Raw genomic sequence first — 22,788 nt, 5'->3', positions numbered from 1 at the left:
CTAGTTGCAGCGAGTGGGGACTGCTCTTCGTGGTGGTGTGTGGGCTTCTCATTGCAGTGGCTTCTCTTATTGCAGAGCACAGGCTCTAGGCGCACGGGCTTCAGTAGTTGTGGCACGTGGGCTCTAGAGCATAGGCGCAGTAGCTGTGGCACACAGGTTTAGTTGCTCCACAGCACATGGGATCTTCCCAGACCAGGAATTGAATCCGTGTCCCCTGCATTGGCAGGTGGATTCTTAACCACTGCACCACCAGGGAAGTCCCCTATCATTCAATTTGAAATATTTCCTAATTTCTGTTGTGATTCCCTTTTTAACTAATGGTTTATTTGGGAATATATTGCTTAGTTTCCAAGTATTCAGTGATTTTTAAAAAAATTATCTGATTGTTTTACATTTCTAGTTTAATTCCACTCTAGTCACAGAACTTTATATGGTTTCACAAAGTAGAAATTTATAGACTTGATTTATTGCTCAACATGTAGTCAGTTTTGGTAAGTGTTCAGTGTCTACTTGTAAGGAATGTGTATTATGCATGTGCTTGGTGTACTCTTCTATATGTGGTTGTTAGATCACAGTCATTAATTGTCATGTTCAAATCTTCTATATCCTTACTAATTTATTTATTTGTTTTATCAGTTACTCAAAGGGAGAGATGTGGGAATATCTACCACTTTGATTATGAATTTATCTATGTCTTTTTTATTTCTGTTAGTTTTTGCTTAATATTTTTGAGTCTATGTTATTTGTTGCATACAAAATTTAAATGGTTATGTTTACTGGTAGTTAAAACCTGAAATGTCCCTCTTCCTCTCAGTGTTTCTTGCCTTAAAGACTTACTCTCTGATTAATCTGTAGATTAATTATCTTCCTTAATGGTACCTTTTGATGAACAGGAATTGTTAAATCTGAAATCTGGTGTATCAGTCTTTACTTCTGTAGTCAGTACTTTCTGCATCCTGCCCACGCCGCCCCCCCCGCAAATTTTAGCATATTCCAAGTCACCAAGATAGAACCTGTATTTTCTTCCAGAATTTTACTGGCTCAGTCTTTACATTTAGGTCTCTGATTCATGCATATTGGTTTTCATGTACAGGATGAGATATGGGAGTCAAGATTCATTTCCTTCCATATGCATAGTCAGTTGTTTTAGTACCATTGAAATGAACTTAATTGCCGCAGTTGGAAATCAGTTGATTGTGTTACGTGTGGGTCCTTTTCTGGGCTCCTTCTTCTGTTTCATTCGTCTGTTTGTATATCCTCATGTCAACGCCACATTGTCTTGATTGCTGCAGCTTTAGAGACAGCCTTGAAATCAGCTAGTATGTGGCTTCCAACTTTTTTTTCCTAAATGATTAAAAACTTTGAAATCATAGTTTTATGTGGAAGAAGTCAATGCTGTCATCATGTTTTTTTTTTTATTTCACCTTGTCAAGGCCACATCTTTATGACTGAAGTAGATTCTTCTTCTTAAAGAACTATCATAAAAGAAACAACCCTTCTTTACCTTGATGATAGCGTGTTAGAGTGACAGAAGATTGAATGAAAAGTCTGGAAATCTGGAGTGTATTCTGAGAATGCCTTTAACTCATTATGATATTTTTGGTCAGAAAACTCTTTCCCATTTATCTATCAAGTGGAAATAATACTGTTCAGAATGGTCAAAAAGCTAGAATGAAAAAGTTCTATAAATGCACTCTTAGAACTGTAACAAACAGTTGAAATTTGTGATTTATTAGTATCACATCTTAGGATTCCTTCTGTGAAAATTCTAACGACTCTCTGTCATGAATTGCTTTGTGAAACAGATGCCAAGTCTTTTATTCATATAAACTCCTCTTCTCCCATACTGTCCTAAACCTATTATCCAGGTGTTCAGTATTTCGAAACGTGGCTTCCGTGTAACGATTAAAGACCTTTTTGGTAAGTCACACACACTCCCGCTGTCAGGTATGAGAAGCCTGGGGCCTTTGTTGGGCCAGTACAGGACTGGACAGACACTTCTTCAAGGATTGTTACCAAATTTGTTTCTGTCCTTTTAGTCTGCAACTTCCATTACCAGCAGCTCTTGCCAAAGTTCACTCTCAGTGTGTGTGTGTGTACAGATGCTGAAAACATGAGCCATCTTGTTGGGGTCACTCGGAAGACAAGAGTCAATATTCCCAGAAATGGAGTGGTCAGATTTCCTTAAAAAATGTGCAGAGATTGTGTTTCTGGAGATGCAGGCTGAAGTTAAAAGCAAACAAAAATACCACAGAACATATAACAATTTGTATTTTGAGGGATTTGTGATTCTGAATTTGGATCCAGTTCTCTTAAATACGTATTAAACTTCTCACAGAACATGGCTCTTTCAAAAGAAGTATATTAGTATAAAAATCTCATTTGCAGCTATTTGAGAAATCGGGTGATAAACCTTTTATTTACTACTTCTGAATGAACTCTGCAGGGGCAATATGGCAATAAACAGCAATCAGAGAAGAAAGACAGTTCCATGAAGATAACCTGAAATAATCCAACCGTTTGATAAAACCCATGGAAAGAAAGACTGGTTTCTTTCATTGATCTTTTCAGCAGTGCCTTTCTCTGTACCTGGGATGTAATTACTATTATTAAATAGTCTCATGTTGCTGGGATACCATGAATAAGCCCACCTGGCCCCAGGCGTGCTGGGTCTCCTCTGGTCTACCGAATCCACCTCATTCTATTCTCTCCACGAGGAATTTCAGTTCTAGAAGGGAGAAACTAATAGGGAGGAAGGGGTATAGTTGATCTGTGTACAGCCTTGTAAGCATGCAGATATTTGGGTTGGCTTCATCAGGAAAGGCTTCTCAGAAGGGTGATTGCATTTCGTGAGTTGGCTTTGACGGCTCGGTAAGCTCCCCTGGCTTCAGAGCTTCAGAGATTCCTCAGTTCCCCAAACGTTTGTTTGCGGGAAAAACAGGACCTGATATGGGATGGGGGAGAGTGGAGGGAACAGTCCAGTGACCAGGACAGTGGGAGGAAGTTGGTGAGGCTGGGGTGTGTTGGTGCTGCAGGCATGGCTTTTAGCTGATGCTCTTTTTCTTTCTCTCTCTCTGTTTTTTTTTTTTTAATTATTAATTAATTAGTTAAATTTTTGGCTGCGTTGGGTCTTCGTTGCTGTGCACTGGCTTTCTCTAGTTGTGGCGAGCGGGGGCTACTCCTCATTGCTGCGCGCGGGCTTCTCATTGTGGTGGCTTCTCTTGTTGCGGAGCACGGGCTCCAGGTGCGTGGGCACAGCAGTTGTGGCTCTCGAGCGCTAGAGCGCAGGCTCAGTCAGTAGTTATGGCGCACGGGCTTAGTTGCTCCACGGCATGTGGGATCTTCCCGGACAGGGCTCGAACCCGTATCCCCTGCATTGGCAGGCGGATTCTTAACCACTGCACCACCAGGGAAGCCCTCTCTCTCTTTTATTTTTTAAAACTTCCCCATCCCTGAGGATTTTAGGAATCTATGCAGAGGACTAGGGAAACTGTCACAAGGCTTTACTTTTCTCATTTGATGGCCTAGTCTCTTTCCTTCTGTTTTTCATTCACACCTTTTTTTTTTTTTTTCTCATAGGGAATTTCAGGTCGAATTTATCTCTTCACTCCCTCCTCTTTTTCTTTCATCAAACTTTTTTTAGTCGCTGTTATGTGCTAGACATTGGGGATACCAGCCTAAGTGAGACAGAGTCCCTTCTCTCAAAATGAGCCCGGCTTGATAGAAGAAGCAGACCTGCAGGTCCAGGATGCCCGTGACCAGGGCCTGAGTGCAGTGTGTGGCCCGTGGAGGGGCAGCCGCGTTGTGTCCCATGCGGGAGGGTCCGAGCAGGCTTCCTGGTCACGGGGGGCCCAGGCTGCTCATGAAGGATGAGTCCCGTCCAGCCGAGAGGGGAGCACACCTTCTCCAGAAGATACCTGAGATCTGACTGGAGCTTCGTAGATCCTTCCCCCTTTGGAAAAGAGAAAAAAAAAAAAAGGAAAGAAAAAAGACAACTGTGTTTTGCATAAAAGCTTTTGCCAGAGATAGGTTTCTGCAGGTAGTGTTTTGTGGGGTTTAGCCTTCTAGTGTGAAACAAGGACCTCGAGAGCCTTAGCGGTGTGTGTACAATTGAACGCATTTTCACGGGAAGAGAGCACACGTTGGCATCCTCGTTGAGCTGTCCCAGTGGGCGTCGCTTTCACACGTTCTGGGCAGAGATGGAGGCTCACAGCCTGGGTGGCTCAGCCATGCCTCTGGAGCTGGTGGTGGGACTGGGGTTTCAGCCCCAGCTCCCGTCAGATGCAAAAGCCCAGGAGTTTTCCATTGCATTATACTCGTTTCCAAGAGGGAAGAAAAAGTCTCATCCTTAGGTCAGATAAAAGTGTGCCTTGTCAACTGAAGGTTTGATAAACACAGGGGAGATGAGGGAATAAAGACCTGCTGCAAAAAAAGCAGCAGTGAAATTAGCATGAAACGCAAAACTGAGGGAACCTTTTCTGCTCGGAGACATTCAGGAGGTGCAGGTCACCTGGTTGGTATCACCTTTGCTTACGTTTTCACACCTCAGACTCAACAAGGAGAGGAACATTGCAGCAAGCTCTCTGGGTTTCTTCTTTTCCTTTTTTTCCTGTTTTATTCTGCAACGTGGACCTCACTCTGTTGCTTTTTCGTAAAGCAGCTGAGCAGCGGGACGGCTGGAAATACTGTCCCAGCCTCCTGTCCGTTCCTGGCTCCCATCCCAATCCCAGAGCAAGCCAAGGGAATCTGGATGTGTCTGCTGAGATCATATTGCAAAGTTACTACACAGATAGCTGGGGCTTTGGCATTGCTTTTTTATTTTTTTCTCAGAAGGCACTTGGGTTGAACCCAAATTGCAGCTTAGTTCCAAAAAGAATAGAAGACATTTTGAAAGCTTTGCCTGCTAGCTCTTCATTCACCAGAGTGTAAGTTGCACCAACCCGGGAGCTTGTCTGTCTTATTTGCTGCATGTCCCCAGTGATCAGAACCACGCCCAGCTCCTTGCAGGAGCTCAGGAAGGACGGAAGGGACAGTGGGTGGCCGCAGGGGTGGCCGTGATTGCCAGTAGCGCTGCAAGATGGTCCTGACGCCTGCGGGTCTGGACCAGGATCCCCTTCTGAGCTCTCAGCATAAACCGTACAGGTGCTGGCAGTGATGACGGTGCTGGTGACAGCAGCCACCATGACTTCAGTGTACATGTGCAGGTGCTGGCTGAGGCATCTTGCATACAGGGTCATGTTTTCTCTTCACTCAGCCATAAATACAAGGCAGGTCATGCTGATACACCTTCCTTTGCAGTGAGGACGCTGAGGTCAGAGAGGTGATGCCTCTTAGCCAGTACTGATGTGCTTGCCTCACAAAGCAGTCAGGCGCCTTCTCGGACTCCTACTGACACCTGCGCCGGCCTTCCTGCATCCTCCCCTGCTTCTCTAGAGCCCAGCCCCCTCCTGTCTCTGCAGAGTCCTTCCTCTGCTCAGCTCCTCCCTAGGTGTCCCCTCCGGCCATGCCCACCCCCTCCCTCCCTCCTGCTCCCTCTTCTTGGAGGTGAGCTCTTCTGGTTTGCTTCTGACTTCCCTGTCCATTGCAACTCTTCCAGCCGCTTCTCTCCTTTGGCTCCACCCCGTGTACTGACTGGCTCGAAGTCTTCTCCTGGGTCTCCGTCCTGCTTTGTCTCACCCTTCCCCCATTGGCTTATTCCATCCACGGCCATAAGCATCAGCCTGTTGACAGTGATCCCCTGGCTCCTGCTGGCCTCTGCCAGCCCATCTCCTGGCCTGTGGTACTCTGGGTCTTCCGTAAACTCTTCACATCCACCACAGGGCCTTGCACCTTGTCCCCTCTGCCTAGAACCCTTTCCGCCGGTTCTTCATGTGGCTGCATCCTTCTGGTCATTGAGCTCAGCTCTCAGCTTACGTGTCATCCCAGGAAGGCCTCTCTTGATCTAAATCAGCCACCCCTTTTTGTTAAAGACCCTCTTCTATTCTTTGTAGCGCTGACTGCTGTCTTACCTCCATTTTTTGGTGATATTCATTGTTTATCGTGGTATCTAACTTTTACTGGAGCTGAAGCCCCATGAGGGCAGGACTCTTACGTACACCGTTCTCTTCTGTATCCCAGAACCTCTGTCGGTACCAGGATGGGATAGACGTTTGGTGAATGATGAGTGAAAGAATGAACAAACGAGTGCCTGGCATCCTGGAGCTTAAATCCAGATGCCTCTGACCCCTCGGAACTTTCCTACCGCACCTCCTGCCTCGGCTTGGACCCTTGTGTAACCATCTCTGCCCTTGTGCACTCACCACAGGTGGTCAGAGAGATCTACAGCGGCTGCAGTGGGCCAGCAGACTCAGAATGTCCTCCCCCCTCCAGCTCCCCGGTGCACAAGGCAGAACTGGAGAAGGTAAGGGGCGTGTTTCTTTTTAGGAATTAACCTTACAGTTAACTTGGGCCTTCCTCGAAGTTTTCATAACACCTCTGATATTTCAGCACTTATGGTTGAAAGAAGAAAAAAGGAAAAAAATAATGCAGCCCTGCTTCCTCTCTGCCTGCTCTGTACGAAGCTCAAGTTAGCTGTTTTACAGATGGCATGGTTAGTTTTATTCTTCCCAGCTGTAGATGCAGGAATGGCTGTAAAGGTGGCACAGGATTTAAGGTGATCAAGGTCACCTGCTGTTACACAGCGGCATGAGATCCACAGGCAGCTCTGTGTTCTTCTGGAATACAGCAGGCACTTCGTCAGTGCACCTTCCCAGAGGTTTCTTCCCAACAGACGGGTAACACTTCCTGTCCTTCTCTGCTCTGTACTTGGGTGCCGTGAGCACACAGCAGGTGGGCAGGGCTAGCCCTTCCTGCCAGAGCGCGTGAACCCGCCACTCCTGCTGTCTGTCCCTGACGGAGCTCTGTTTGCCTGTATGTGCAGAGATCTCGTTTCCATGGAGATCCCTGGCTTCATGCCCCACCGTGTTCTGTCGGTAGCCTCTGTCTCAGGAACTTTCTGAGCTCTCCCTGTTTGGCCCCTGCCCTACCAGTGATCAGATCCTTTTTTGTCTATTCTTGTTTTAGTCAGGGTTCTCCAGAGAAACAGAACCAGTGGGGTGTGTATGTATGTATGTGTACACAAACTTTATATATATTATAAAATATACATAAAATTTCAATAAAAATAAAATTCTACATATAAAATTATATATGTAATATATATATGTAATATATATATGTAATCTCTCATATATACTGAGAGATTTATTATGAGGAATTGGCTCACAAGGTTATGGAGACAGGTGAGTCTAAAATCTGCATCGTGGGGCCTTAGGCTGGAGACCTAGGAGAGCTGATGGCGCAGGTGAAGTCTTCGGGAGGACTGCCCCCCACCACCCCTGGCTTGAGAGGCCCATTTTTTATTTTTTTAATTCAGACCTTCAACTGCTTGGGTGAGACCCACCTACACTGTGGAGGGCAATCTGCTTACTCAAAGTTCACCAATTTATATTTTTATTTTTTAAAATTTATTTTATTTATTTATCTATTTATTTAGTTTTGGCTGTGTTGGGTCTTTGTTGCGGCGCGCGGGCTCTCTCTAGTTGCGGCGAGCCAGGGCTACTCTTTGTTGTGGTGCGCGGGCTTCTCATTGCAGTGGCTTCTCTTGTTGCAGAGCACGGACTCTAGGCACGCGGGCTTCAGTAGTTGTGGCACGTGGGCTCAGTAGTTGTGGCTTGCGGGCTCTAGAGCGCAGGCTTAGTAGTTGGGGTGCACGGGCTTAGTTGCTTCACGGCATGTGAGATCTTCCCGGACCAGGGCTCGAACCCATGTCCCCTGAATTGGCAGGCGGATTCTTAACCACTGCACCACCAGGGAAGCCCCAAAGTTCACCAGTTCAAATGTTAGTTTCATCCACAAACACCCCCCAAGTTGACATATAAAGTTAACCTCACAACCCTTACCCTGATATTGTGACATAGCAGGCCTATTTCTCTTTTTTCCTGATTGCAAAACTAATGCCTGCTCACTGCAGAAAATTTAGAAAGTAAAGAACCAGAAATAGGATGGATAAAGTCACTTAGGAGTCTAGAGCTCCTCTCAAAGCTCTGCATGTTTTTAAACCAGTTTTTTTCTATTCATGTGTTTCTTTTACAGTTTGGATAATCTGATGCATAAAATTTCTTATGCTGCTTTTTTCTTTTCAGTTAACCTTTATACTATTAGCAGTTTTCCAGGTTTTTGAAAACACATAACATGCAACAAGCATGTTTGCATTTTCCTCACCTGAATAATATCGAATTCATATAACTCTATTATTTATATACCCCCCCGACTAGGCTCTTTTTTTTCTTTTTTGAGTCGTGTAAAACAACCTGACACTTTTGTGTAAATCTTTGCTGCTTCTCTGTTACCTGAGAAAAGATTCCTAGAAGCTGGCTTACTAGACCAAAGGATAGAATTTTTAAAGATTTTGATTCATGGGACTAAACAAGTTACTTTCTAAAAGTTTGATCCTATTCTGTTTCTCATCAGCAATATGTCAGGGTTCTTCTTTCACCCGTGCACACGGGAATTGGCAGTTCTCTTTTACTATCTTGGTTTCTAAGGTGGTATTGTTAGTGCCTGGCTGGACCTGTTGACCCAGATCCCAGGGGTGCTTCATGGCCTGAGAGCTGTGCTTTTAGTCCTTCAGTCACTGGAATGTGGCACATACTAGGGTCCCACTAAAGCCATAATCCTTTTACTTTGGCTCTTGCCGTTACTACTGGGGTTTACTGGCACCTGCCTGCCATCTTGGCCCAGCACTGCCTGGACCTCTTATCACTAGGTGAGCGTGTGTGTCCCTGTGTTCTGGTATCATCTGGATATTTTGATTATCTCCCCACTGGCCAGTCTCTGTGGCCCTGGGGTGTAATTTGAGGCTCTGAGGAGGGGTGTTCTGGAGCCATTTCCTTCACTGTGACTCCACAGGGTCTCTGGTTGGAATGGAAGAGGTTCTGCTCAGAACTATGTTTCTTCTCCTGATACTAACCTAGAGTCCTAATTATGCTTCTCAAATCCATGTATTAGGATTAAAATAATTACAGGTATCCCTGTGCCCTTTGATGGCTTTGATAGTAACTCATCTCTCTGTGTATATTCTGACTGTATTGTTATGAGCAGATACTTGACACTCGCCCAGTTACTGGTGAATGCTGGGAGGAAATTAAATGAATGGTGTAGGATTTATTTCTGGAAGGATAATGTGGCTTGGTGAGGGGGAATATTTTATGTACTCCTAATATTTGGTTGGCCGAAAAGTTAGTTCGGGTTTTTCCATAAGATGTTATGGAAAAACCCGAACAAATTTTTTGGCCAACCCAATATTTTTTTCAAAATTATTTGCAAGAAAAAGTGATTTGATTGAAACAAGCTTGGTACTATATATAGCGTGTGTTAGTATAACCTCAGCAACTTTTTTCTTTTTTCTTTCGATGTTTTTAAAGCTGTTGTAGCAAACCAACCAGATAGTCCGTGTTATAGTTGAGTCCTGTCTCCAGATTATTAGGAATATGGCCCACATTTTCTTTTGCTTTTGAGATGACTTTTGATTGATCCATGATGCATCACTTGGTCAGTGTGGCCATTGTAACAATAACTTAATCTTTTGATCCTCACAGAAACTGTCTTCAGAGAGACCAAGCTCAGACGGGGAGGGTGTTACAGAAAATGGAATTGCTGTGTGTAACGGAAAAGAACAAGGTGAGTTCTGTTCGTGCCAAAAATATATAAACCAAAAAAAAAAAAAAAACCCCAAAAAAACCCCAAAACAAAAGCACTGCAGCCAGGTCTGTAAACTCTGTATGGAAAATGTCCCCGGTAATTCAGTTATGCAGATGTTATCATTCTGTGTTACACTCACACAAATCCAGAGAAACCCCTTTTGTTGATACTCCTCTTCCATGTCTTTCTTTCAGTCCTACCAAACGCTGGCCTAGGTTTTCTCCTACTGTTTTGATATAGGCCCTGCGTATATTTTAATTTATGACTTACAGCAGGTTACTTCCTTACCTGATTTATCACTGAGACAAATTTGCACTGAGGGGCCGCCAGCATCTTGCTGGGAGATGTGATTTTCAGGGAAAAGAGCTTTGGATGATGAGACCAGGAACCCACGTGCCCATCCCAACGCTGCCTTTGCTGGAGAGCGAGATTGTGAGCAAGATTTTCCTCTTTGGTGAGCCTCAGTTTCTCCATCCTTAAAATGAGGAGGCCAGACTCACAGATTTCTGATCTTTTTAAAAAAAATTGTCTGGGGCTTTCCTGGTGGTGCAGTGGTTGAGAGTCCCCCTGCCGTTGCAGGGGACATGGGTTTGTGCCCCCGTCCGGGAGGATCCCACGTGCCGCAGAGCGGCTGGGCCCGTGAGCCATGGCCGCTGAGCCTGTGCGTCCGGGGCCTGTGCTCTGCAATGGGAGAGGCCACAACAGTGAGAGGCCTGCGTACCAAAAAAAAAAAAAAATCTTTTTTAATTGTGGTAAAATACAGATAACATGGAATTTACTGTCTTAACCATTTTTAAGCCCAGTTCAGTGGCATTAAGTATCTTTACAGTGTTGTGCAGCCGTCCCCACCATGGGTCTCTAGAACTTTTCTCATCTTGTAAACTGCAGCTCTGTCCCCACGAAACACTAGCTCCCCATTCTCCCCTCCCCCAACTCCTGGCAACTGCCATTCTACTTTCTGTCTCTATAATTTTTGATGACTCTAGGGACCTTATATAAATGGAATCCTGTAGTATTTGCCTTTTTCGTGACTGGCTAATGTCACGTATTTCACTTGGCATACTGTCCTCAATGTTCATCTATATTGTAGCACGTGATAGGATTTCCTTCCTTTTTAAGGCTGAATATTATTCCCTTGTGTGGATGGACCACATTTCGTTTCTTTGTTTATCCAGTCATCCATTGATGGACACTTAGGTTGCTTCCACCTTTTGGCTATGGTGAATAGTGTTGCTATGGACATGGGGGTAAAAATACTGAATTCTTTTTTTTTTTTTAAGTCAGCTTTATAAAGGTGTAAATTACTTAGAGTAATACACCCTTTTTGGTGTACGGTTCTTTGACAAACACAGGCATGCAACCTTCATCACAATCGAGATGTAGAACATTTCTGTCTCCCCAAAATGTTCCCTGGCAACCACTGGCCTGTTTTCTGTCCTGTAAGTGGAATCATACAGGGTGCAACCTTCTGGGTCTGGCTTCTCTCACTCAGTGTATTGCATTTGAGGTGCGTCCACGTGGTGGGTCAGTAGTCTGTCCCTTTTCTAGGCTGAGAGCATTCCAGTGTGGATGGACCAGTTAGTTTATCCACTCTCCGACTGAAGAACAGCTGGGCTGCTTCCAGGTTTGAGTGGTTTACAAGTAAAGCCGTCGTAGACATCCACAAACAGGCTTTTGCATGAACACGTTTTCATTTCTCTCGGCTGATAACTACGGAGTGGGACTCTTGCGGTCACAGGCATTCATGTGCCTTCTCACCAGCCTTTTATTGTCATCTTTGTTTTGTTCTTTTCTTTTTCTTTTAGCCATTTTAATAGGTGTGTAGTGCTGTGTAGTTATGACTTTAGAACACATTTCCCTATGACTAACAATGTTGAACATTTTTTAGTGTGCTTTTTTGCCAGCCATTTATTCTCTTTGCATATTCTTATTGGATTTTTTTTGTTCATACTGATTTCTGAGAATTCTTTATCTATTCTGAATGCAAGTCCTCTGTCACAGCGGTCCCCAGCCTTTTGGGCACCAGGGACCAGTTTCATGGAAAACAATTTTTCCACAGACAGGGCCGGGCCGGGGGATGATCCAGGTGGTAACGCGAGTGATGGAGAGCAGCTGTAGATACAGATGAAGCTTCGCTTGTTGCCCACCGCTCACCTTCTCCTCTGCAGCCTGGTTCCCAACAGGCTGCGGACCGGTGCTGGCCCGCGGCCTGGGGGTTGGGGACCCCTGCTCTATCAGATGTCTTTTGCACACATCTTTTCCCAGTCTGTGGCTTGACTTCTAGTTTCCTGTGCAGCGTGTGGGCCCAGAGGAGGGGTGGAGTTAGTGGGTGGTGAGGAAGTTTTCCCTGTGCAAGGCCAGAAGCCTCTGTGCTTCCCAGGTGAGTAGTTCTGTCTGCTCAGCTCAATTGCACTCAGTCACCGGGGTGGTGCAGGCGTCTTCTGGCTCAGAGACACACAGAGGTCTCCTGGCCTTAATCTGAATAGCAATCCCGGCCGCTAAGAATCTTGGAGCCTAAATCATCTGGGCTATTGTGATATTTCAAGGTTCACGCCAGAGGGTCGTGATCTCTGCCTTGGCCCATGTGATTTTCTAACCCGGTTGTATCTTGAGTGTAATTTTAGTTCTTTCCATTGGAAGTTATTCAGTGGAAGGTATCATCTGTGTCTTCACAGGGCACATTATGTGTAATCAAAGCCAGGAAAGCTATCTTTAAGTTTTGCCCTGAAACAGAACAGCATACAATCTGAGGGTTCCTGCTCAGATGCCGAGGCTCAGTGGGCATTGCTTTGGCTGGTCTCTTTTCTTGTTTGTGATTTCCTCTCCCAGTGTCCCTGCATGAAATTAGGTTCTACAGAATGATATATATATGTCTAGATATACAGGTAAGTGAATATGTCTGCATCTGATATTCTTCTGTTTCCTTTTAACAAGAGCAGCCTTCTGTGCTTTGTAAAGGTGACCTTGGTTCAAACACTTTTTGCCTGGCAATGGTGCTTTGCCTATAGTAGACCCCCAATGAATAGTCACTGAAAGAAGCTAACAGCTTAAATACATTCTGACCGTCTACCTTAGCTTTTATCCTTGCTGCGCTCTCTTGATTAGTTTGCAGTTGAGAAGTTCTAGTAAAGCTCCCTTGATCCCAGCCATGTCGTGACTCAGACAGATTTCTCTGCTGGCTGCATGGAAGAAATCCCCAACTCCTGCAGTTTCTCCTAAATGTTAGACTGTCAACTGTACATGGACACGATCCAGATTCTGTGACCAAAGCCACAGGCAATGACTCTAAAACTCTGGTTTCTTCTTTCAAGGTGTCAGACCCTGGCACGCAATGAGCCAGTATGGTGTGATTTGGGGTGAATTTAGTAGAGTTGCTACGGATACTGCAGCTGACATGAGCAAAGAGAAGTCCCTAGGGCTGATCTGTGTGGAAGTGACCGTTGTCCCCAACTAGCATTGAGCACGTGTACCATTTAATCACAGGTTAACGGGTCTGTTGGTAGACTTAGCATATCAGTAGTCTGATGATATTCCTCCCACCTGCCTAAATACCAAAACACATAGACTCCCATTTATGTAGGATAAGAGGGAACCATCTGGGTTTATGACATTTACGGCTTTAAATGCTGCGAATTAGCTTTGCTTCAGTGCCTGTCAACACCGCCTCCACCCCAGCATGCCACGTTGACAGTGATGCCATGTAAACTCTGCAGTCTTTCTATTGTACAGCTTCAGTGAGTTGAGAGTTCTGAGTTTTTAGGTTTTCCTTCATAATTCTATTATATGTGCTAAATTTTGACTTTTGTTTACTGAATAGCATCAACATATTCTTGTGATTTCTTTCTCATGTTCCTACATCCTTTGGCTTTTTCTTCCAAGGATAGCCTCACTTTTGCTTTTGCAAAAAAGCAGTGGACATTCAAGGAATTAGAAGTCTTTATTATGTCCTTTCTTTGTAGCCAGAGTCCAGCAAGTACTTTCCCAACAGGAGCAAATCCTAGTAAAATTGGAAGTAAATCTAACAACCTGGCTTTCTCACTTGTCACTTTGAGATGCAGGGAAGGAACTGATTCGTGCTGCTGAGCTTTGCAGAACGTCCCTTCCGGACACTGACTGTCCTCGCTGAGAGGATCTTCTTTTCTTAAAGCTTATTAGCTTGAGTGGGGTTCTGGTCAAAGATCAACTTCAGGCTCTTTAGAAACAGCTAAGAAAGGTCATCCACTGCTGCTTTCACTGTGGGTTTGGTTGAACTGAAATCAATGATACAGGTATTCCAACCTCGGACTCCATGTCTGATGGCAGCTGGGGAGGACATGTGCCTTCAGACCAAGAGATTAAAGTGGTTTCTTGGTGCTTTATTTTACAAGGGGTTGCGTGTGGTGGGAGAGTGTCAGGAGTGGGTGGGAGTGACAGTCCTGTGTTCTGTGTTTCTAATATGACCTGATTTGTTTAAAATAACATAGAAGTGCTTGTACTAGTCAACTCAGGCTTCCATAACAAGATACCCCAGACTGGGTGGCTTTAACAACAGAAGTTTATTTCTCACAGTTCTGGAGGCCAGAAGCCCGAGATCAAGGTACCGTCAGTGTTGGGTGCTGGTGAGGGCCCCCTTCCTGGCTTGCAGACGGCCATCCGTCACTGTGTCCTCATGTGGCCTTTCCCCACGAGTACACCAATCCTGTCGGATCAGGGCCCCACCCTTAAGACCTCATTTAACCTTCAGTGCTTCCTTAGGGACCCCATCTCCAAATACAGCCACACTATGGGGTTAGGGCTTCAGCATGTGAATTCTGGGGAGATGCAAACATTCAGTCCGTAGTGCTGATTACCCTGAAATTTAGTGCGGCTTCTTTTTAAAACTATAATGTAGCACCTCCTGCCTCAGACATTGTTAACTGTCATTTCTTTCTAGAGAGGAAATAAGTGTTCAAGCACAGTGACTGGCCTCACGGGACCTCACTGAGTCTGGGGGGTGGGGTGGGGGGAAGAAGATCTGCAGAGCCCAGATGAGGCAGACCCGGGTGAGGGTGGATGCACGCTGGCCTCGTTCCATGGGCGTGGGGCGGGTGGCAGAGTGGAACTAGAGAAGGGGACAGCTTCCCCTCACCCCACTGAGAGCAGCTGATGTGGTAGAAAGGATGGGGGAGGGTGTACGCTTTTAGAGGGTAGGTTTAGGAATGAGGCCCATAGTTTATAATCTCACATCCCTGAATCCTCTTCCTCTGAAATTATCCTGTGTGATGTTCATGCATGTTCCGTGTCCACAGGGAGAGGGGTGGGGAAGGAATTCTTGACTTTCATTACATTTTCCGAAAGGTCCGTGCCACCCTCTGAGTTACAGAGGGGTGAGGGGTCCTCCTGGAGAGGACCGAGCAGGGGCTGTTGGGGGTCTCGGGGGTTCAGGTGATGGTGCCTGGCCTTGATGCTGTGGGTCCCTCCAGGGCCTTCCCAGCCCATCCACACTGAGCGAGGCCCTTGGCCCCAGCACCAGGCACAGAACAGCCCTCAGGTGACAGCTCACCTGCCCAGAAGTGCTCTTGCGGGAAGGGTCTTGTCCCTCAGTCCTGGGCCATCCTTAGCATCCACTCTGGTTCTGCGCCTGGTCCCCACCCCTGTGATTCTGTCGGAGGTCGTAGACAAAGCGCACAGGAGCTGGAGAGAGCAGATCACCGCCACAGGTCAGGCACAGGATAGCAGCCGGCCGCTGACGCTCAATCGGCTGGGGTCCGGGGACTGTCATCAGCTGGGCACGTAGATCCTTACGCACAGCTGTGGCTTCTCAGGCCCTGTCCCCACCCGCTGTCGCTTACCAAAATGTGGGTTCAGAGTTGCCAGACCTTCCCGTTTTCCAAGGGAAGCCAGAAGTCATTCATCTTCATGCAAAACATTCATGAGTTTTGTGCATACGGTTTAGCACTGCAGGCCAAACAGAACACACGGGGCTGGAATGCAGGCTGCTGGTCTAACAGCTCCGGATGGGGCGGAATCCCATGTGAGTCTGACAGGTCAGTGAGGGGCTGGTGGAGGCTCGCTGAGTCCCCCTGTCCCCTCACCTGCCGGACCCCTCCCTGTGCAGGCCAGGTTGCAGCTCCCCGAGCCTGTCTTGTGTTTCTAGACTCCTTCCAGCGTCACAGGCTCTGTGTTGGCTGATGCTCTTCTTGCCCGGACGGCTCTCCCCTCGGGTTTCTGCACAAATGCTGCCCTTGTACTGATACTTAGCTCCTCTGCTTCCTGACGGCCCGGTCACTGTACCACGTAACCCTGGTTTAGGTCTACAAAGGCCTTTCCATCATCCGACCTCCCTCAGGGGTGTGTGTGGGTATGTGTGTGTGTGTGCGAGCACATGTGTACATGTGTGTGCATGTGCATGTGTGTGTTCTCAGCCTGCTGTGGAACACAAGCTTCCTGGGAGCGCCTGTTTTCTGCTTTGTTCTCTTGTATCTAGACGAGTAGCTGATGCACGGCAGGTGCTCAGTAAGTAGAAATTTGGGGAAAGAAAATCGGCCATGAGTCATGCTTTATTTTGATGTTTCTTTTCAGTTAAAGTCTATTGTTGAAACATGCTTTTTTGTCGTCACCTTTCTTCACAGTTAAGAGGAAAAAAAGTTCCAAATCAGAGGCTAAGGGAACTGTGTCTAAAGTCACTGGGAAAAAAATCACCAAGATCATCGGTTTGGGAAAGAAAAAGCCATCAACAGATGAACAGACCTCCTCAGCGGAGGAAGATGTGCCTACTTGTGGTAAGACAGGGGTGTGTGGGGTTGCCAGACCTGCATCCTCTCCCCGAGCACGTGGAGACCCTCTCTGGGGAGACCTCTGTATCATGTTCTTCTAAGTCTCACTGATTGGGCTCTTTTGCATTGGGCTTGTGATCAGTTAAATTGTGGAGAACGGATTACATTCTACTGCTTATTAATGAAGGCCTTGCAAGGGTTTGAGATGATCTCTGAAGTTCTCTCAAAACAAAAAACAAATTCTCTCTTTGATCTCATGAGGTTCTTCCAAATCCCTTTTTTTTTAAACTTTATCTTTTGTTGTTTGTTTATTTATTTATTTATTTATTTGGTTGCGCCGGGTCTTAGTTGCGGCAAGCGGGCTCCTTAGTTGTGGCTCAAGGGCTCCTTAGTTGCGTCATGGGAACTCTTGGTCGCGGCATGCATGCGGAATCTAGTTCCCGGACCAGGGATCGAAGCCGGGCCCCCTGCCTTGGGAGCACGGGGTCTTCACCACCGGACCGCCAGGGAAGCCCCCAAATTCCTTTTAAGTGTCTTTAAAGGGAAACGTACGCATGAGCGGTTGGCCAGCGGAGGCGGGTGTGTAACTTGTGTAAGAGCATTTACAGGGTCCCTGGCAGCCCCTTCCCTTGGCCTGACGTCACACAACTCAGCTTTCTGGGGCTGCTCCACTTCTCAAGCTTCCGCCTCAAGTCCAGTCGGGCCGGCTGACCCCTCCCCTCATGGGTCTTCGTCCAGTAAGTGTTCTCTGGGCAGCTGCTGGCGGTGGGGCTGCGTCAGCGGGGCAGGGGGCATGATGACCAGATGGCTCCTGCGATCCCACTGCATCCAGTCTAGTGCCCACAGGGCGGCCTGAGGCAAGGGGTCACAGAGACAAACGTGTGGTGACTGACTGTGATCACGAACACGGCGGGGATACGAGAGGGGCAGCGGGAGAGTCTGGCGGGGATGTGACTTACATGGAGGCACCTCAGGGAACACCTCCCTGGAGAAGTGAGACCGCACATGCGCAGTGTTTCCTAGGCAACCGCGTTTACGAGGACCGTGCGACCCCTTTAAGGAGAAACGCTTTAGAGGCTGAAAGATGGATATTTACCCTTTCAGAAAAATAAGAATGGGCTGTACTTTCCCTTGCGGACCACAGGGCGCATCCCACGTCAGTCCCGTAATGCCTTTTATGTGTGCTCGCTGTTTACCTCTCTCTCTCTCTTTTTTCCCTCTCTCATTGAGCATCTCTTCTGTCCACGGTTCTGGGTTACTGAGGATGCCAAAAGACAACAGCATTTAGATGCTGCCCGTTAGTGCCTCAGTAGGGCCACACACGCAAAAATGCATTTATTCAGCCGATATCACGTCCCAGGGTGTGGCTTGTGCTGAAAGGGCGCGGTGAGCTCAGAGCTATGCCGGTGGGCAGGAAGTGCATCTTGTGGAGTGCAGGGCAGGTAGACTTAGGGTGGGGGGCCTCCCGAGGGGAGGGCAGGGTGGACTCGCAGCTCCTCACAGGTGTGATCCCAGGAAGTCGTGATAGACTTTTGGTGACACAGTAACCCCCCTGGGGTGCTGTGCAGAAGTGCTTGTGGAGTGGAAGATGGCTGGGCGGGCAGTGGTCGAGGCCTCTCGGGGTTGAGGTGTCATCCCAGGGAGACCCCCATGAAGCGGCCGCCTGTGGGTTGAGCTGAGAGGGAAGATGGTGGCCTCAAATGGAGGCCAGCGGTCTGGGAACCCCCGTGCATGCAGAGATTGTGAACTTGCCCCGGGTCCGACGGCAGTGGGGTCACAGAAGCACGCTGACTGATGCTCTTTCCACTGAGAACAACCACCCTGCGGAAGCTGAGCCAGCTGGACAGAGCCCTGGCGGGAGGGCCGCTGCAGGGGAGCTGTGGATGCCAGGGGCCTGTGGCCCTCTGCCTTTCCTGGAGCGGCTCACAGCACTGGGAGATCTGCGGTTGTTTCCCTCTGGCATTAGCCCTGGAGAGGAGATAGGAGTCAGGGGTTAGAAATGGAAAGAGGGAATTAGCCAACAAAAAGGGAACTCCTGTTTTAGTTTTTTTGGGTTTTTTTTCTTAAAACTGCCCCAGGTCAGCGAAGGAAATAGAGGTTCTTTCATGAAAAACAATTAAACATTCATATGGAAGGCAACTTAGCAACTGTGGTCCAGACCCCTCATTTTACAGTGAGGACACCGAACTCGGGGAGGTCGTGGAACTTGCCCTGAGTCACATGGCCAGCTGGGGACAGGGCCAGGCCCGCTGGCCAACCCTGTCGCTGTCCTGAAACACAGGTCTCCCCCATCCCCCTCCCGTCCCCCAGGGCTCGCGACTCCTAATAAACAGCTGTGTGGGCACTTGGCTGGAAGGCACAGTGGAATTGCTCAGAGAGCAGGCCTGCTGGAGCTGCAGCCCCACATCACCACCTGAGGGTTTCTGCCAGGCTGTCGGTGGGCGTCTTTCGCCTCCACTAAGAGAACATCCTCTGTCCACAAGCTTTTAAAATTGTCATCTAGTTCCTTGCTGGTCCAAGGGACGGGGGAGGAGTCTGTGGAGAAATCGAGGGGGAGAATGACTGTCTTCCGTTATGTTAGGACAGCTGCAAAGTCTCAGGCAGGAAAAGTAGCTGGATGAAGGCCCAAGACCCCCATCCTGCCCAGAATGCCAAGCGGACGGGGCACAGATGAGAGCGTCCCCAGGGCAACTAGGAGCTGAGTCCAAATCCCAGCTTTTCTGGGAGATGCATCCAGGTCAGCTGGGGCTCTGGGTGTGCAGGAGAAATGCAGGCAGGTAGGAGAGGGTTCTCTGCAGTTTTCCTGCAGGTGGGGTGGAAAGAGGCGCCCACACCAGCCCCCCGCTCCGCCTCTCCTGCCTGGCTCTCACCCCTCTCTCGGGCCGTCAGCCAGCGGGTGCTGTGCTTAGCACCAGCCGGGTCCACTCCACAAACAGCCACTTGCACAGGATGATCCGAGACTTGCACACAAACCCCTAAGCAAAGATGGGTCCTTTATTTTCCCATCTCCAGTGCTCAGGAGTTCTGGAAGTATTGTCACTGTATAAAGGCATCAGGAGATGCCTTTCACGTTTTTCTCACTTCCCCAGCCCGTTTCTGTCTGTTGTTTGGACTCGTCCACAAGCCTCTCGACTGTCCACCTTCTTCTCCTCTGGATCCCTGCAGGCTACCCCATGGGAATTTTGAAACCTTGGACCAATCGTATCATCCTGTGCTCAGTCAGTTCAGGGCCTCTAACAATCTTGTCTCACTGAATTTTCCAGCTTGTTCCTCTCATTACTGGATTAAGATGCAGGTCGAATTCACCCACCACTTGTGTTCCCAGCACCACGCACACAGCCTGGTGGATAATAGCAGCTCAGTAAACACTTGTTAATTGAATGAATTAACTTAAGCAAGTCGCACACTTCTCTGAGCCTCAGGTTCCCCACCTGTGAAATAGGCTTATACTTAAACTACTTTCTTTTCCTTAGAATTGAGGATAAAATCATGAAACATTAAGCTCATTGCCTACTTCATAATTTATGCTCAGTAAATGGTCGCTATTATCATTCATTTGTTCACCTGAAAAAAGCCTAAGCATACGAGACATAGTCAAGCCGACATGAGGGCAATGCCAGATGAGTGGCATTGATAATATCGATAATAGAAATACAGAAGCTGAGTGAAAGGAATGGTCCCAGTTGCTAGGATGGAGGGCTTCCCGAGGCAGGGTAACCTGGGCTAGTTGGAAGGACCTTCTGGTTATTTCTGGGGCCCATTCTGGCTCTAATGGTCAGTGACTTTGTGAAGTTTTCAGCAGTAGTATTTTTGGTGGATGTGCAGGAAAGTTATATGCCTCTCAGTTTCTATTGTAATCCACCCGACAAAAGGTCAGGTGACATTTAATCAAGGGGGAGGGACGCGTTCTTGACGTCAGTCACCACGTCAGGGGTGTCTCGGGTTCTTTGGGTGCCCGCTGGAGGGCGCGTGCCTCTGGTGGAAGGGAGGGTTTTGGCGTCGCGGGGCGGGAATCAGCTCTCGGCAGCCCCTTTCCTCTGAGACGATCACAGTCTGAGGCTGGCTAAGATGAGACGAGCAATTCAGTGAAAGTCCTCACAAAAGTGTGACCAGAGCACAGGAGACGCTGCCCTTCCCGTCCTAGAGAAGAAGTCAGTGGACGTGGGCCCCCCTTAGGCCAGGCGGCCCTGTCTGCTCGTCTGCAGCTGCTGGACCGGAGGCGCCAGGTCCCCACGCAGCTGACCGCGAGAGCGTTCACATCTGTCCCCTCCTCCTGTGGTTGCGTGTGTTTGGTCAGCCTCAGGCCGTCCTCATGAAACCTCACACGCACTTGTCACCAAGCTTTTGCAAGAGGCCTTAGAGTTCTTTCTTTAGAATTCGGAGCAAAGATAACCTCAGAACATCAAACCGAAATTCCCAGATGGTTACAATACCGTAACGTCTCACCAGAACATGATAGGCGGGAACAGACAAACAAAAAATCAAATGATATTGGAGTCGCCTTATTAGCAGGGCGCTGACCTGACCCAGGCGAGCCTGCGAAGGGGCCCGGCTGCTCTTTGGTGCCACCTGGTGGTGGGTGTCTGCTCAGGCTGATCGTCTCGGGGCTGATGGGGTCCTGTGTCGGCAGGGATTCCATCACAGCCTAGCCGTGTCGTGACGGGGAGAAAGAATATTAGGGGACATGGGACCTGCCCTCTGAGTCCAGGGTACTTTGGTGAGCTGCCTGCCACGTCCCTGTGTGGTCTCTCCCTCATCCGGGGTCCCTACACAGAAAGTAGGAATTTCGGCCACCTCTTTGGAGAAGGCGGTGAGCCTGCCGGGGGAGGCCAAATGCCAGATGTGGGCTTGTTTCCGTGGCGTTTGCTGTTTACAGAAACAGGTGATTCTCGTTTTGCTTTTCCCTTTTGGGCAACTGTAACTCATTATGAGGAAGGCAATAAAATATGGTAATTTCCTTTGAAGTCGTGCTCTAACTAAAGTGTGGATCTGTCCAATATAATCATTCCTTTTGTGACTCACATGTCAAGAAACCCATGGTATTTGGTGACTCGGTCAGGGAAGAAAACCTGATGAGCACCTTCCCCTCTTCAGGAGATGCATCATTCACGTGGCTGGCCGAGCCGTACTCAGAAGCTGCGGCCCCCCTGTGCTGGGAACAGGTGCACCCACGTGGTGAACTCTAAGATGCAGAAGCCCTGTGGAAGTTTAGAGGAATCCCCTCACTGTTACTGAGAAGGCAGATGGGCTTAAATTCCTCAGTAAACATTTTGGCATCTCCTTCCCCATTGTGACCCCCGCCATCTTCTGCAACAAGGACAGGCCCCTCCAGTAGCTTCCGAGGTTTTCTGTGACCAGGTCGCTAGATGTCTCAGGTCTTAGTTCACCACGCTCCCCGCTTCTCCAGGCCTGAAGGGATTCCCCCCACCCCTTAAGGCCCAGGTGAGGACCCACCCCAGAGCACACGTAAGCCTCCACTCTGCCAGCCCCAGTGGTCACGTCCATCAGTGCTCTGGGCCTTAGTGCTTCCTTCTACAAACTGTTCACTCGCCTGTCGACTTTGTGTGCCCAAGAAGACTAAGTTAGTTGAAAGCCATCCCATGCTTCTATTTATTTCTTCTTAATTATATGCCATCATACCGTCCATAGACCACGTGTGTCCATTCATGCTCGGAGCATACTTACGATGGATCTGGTTGCCAGCTATTTCAAAAAAATCCAAAGATGTGGGCCTTCAGCGTGATTAATGACTTATAGATGGAGATATTAAATAGTTCTAATAGCTGTTACTCAGATGTTCAGATATTATATTTGACTATATGTTTTAAGTTGAGCTTAAAAAAATAAGTGTATCAGAACTATGTCATTTACAAATAGTATTTTCCAGAATGAAAACAGCAGCTCTTTCTCTTCCGTCTTTAACTGTCAAAAGGGCTTCAGGTCGGTCTTCGCTGGGTAGCCGTGAACAAGAAGGAAGAAGACCAGGGTGTGAGCCTCCTCCTTTTTTTAAAAATGAGGACAGTTCTTGTAATTCCATCACATTCCATCCGTAATGCACCGAGGATGTAGTGCAGCCTCAGAGACATGGGTGATGAAATTCCACATGCATCAGACTCAGGCCTTTAGACTTCAGCAGTCAGACAGAATCCTCCAGTCAGAGGGCACTGAGGAAGGGCATCTCTGGCCTCTGGGCAGGAATCTCATCCCGAGGATTTGCCGTCACCTGCTGGAATACTTCCAGTGGTGGGGAACTTATCACCTCCCAAGGCTGCCTGTTTTGTGGAAAGCTTTCATTTTCAGATAGTTTTATTCC

At 47.8% G+C, this 22,788-nt stretch overlaps 1 protein-coding gene across 3 annotated transcripts in view; it reads left to right on the top strand.

The window, feature by feature from the left end:
* The window catches only part of AFAP1 (actin filament associated protein 1), a 154,911-nt gene that overhangs the window by 94,924 nt on the left and 37,199 nt on the right, over positions 1-22,788 (top strand). For all 3 annotated transcript variants that reach the window (XM_081246258.1, XM_081246256.1, XM_081246257.1), the window contains exons 7-9: positions 6,305-6,400; positions 9,639-9,720; positions 16,332-16,481. In XM_081246258.1, the coding sequence (XP_081102384.1) occupies positions 6,305-6,400; positions 9,639-9,720; positions 16,332-16,481 (328 nt within the window). The remainder of the gene's footprint in view (positions 1-6,304; positions 6,401-9,638; positions 9,721-16,331; positions 16,482-22,788) is intronic.

Source organism: Mesoplodon bidens (genome assembly GCF_964165515.1).
Source record: "Mesoplodon bidens genome assembly, chromosome: 1".
Classification (NCBI taxonomy): domain Eukaryota; kingdom Metazoa; phylum Chordata; class Mammalia; order Artiodactyla; family Ziphiidae; genus Mesoplodon; species Mesoplodon bidens.
The sequence above is the reverse complement of the archived record's forward strand: the minus strand, read 5'-3'. Positions and strand labels throughout refer to the sequence as shown.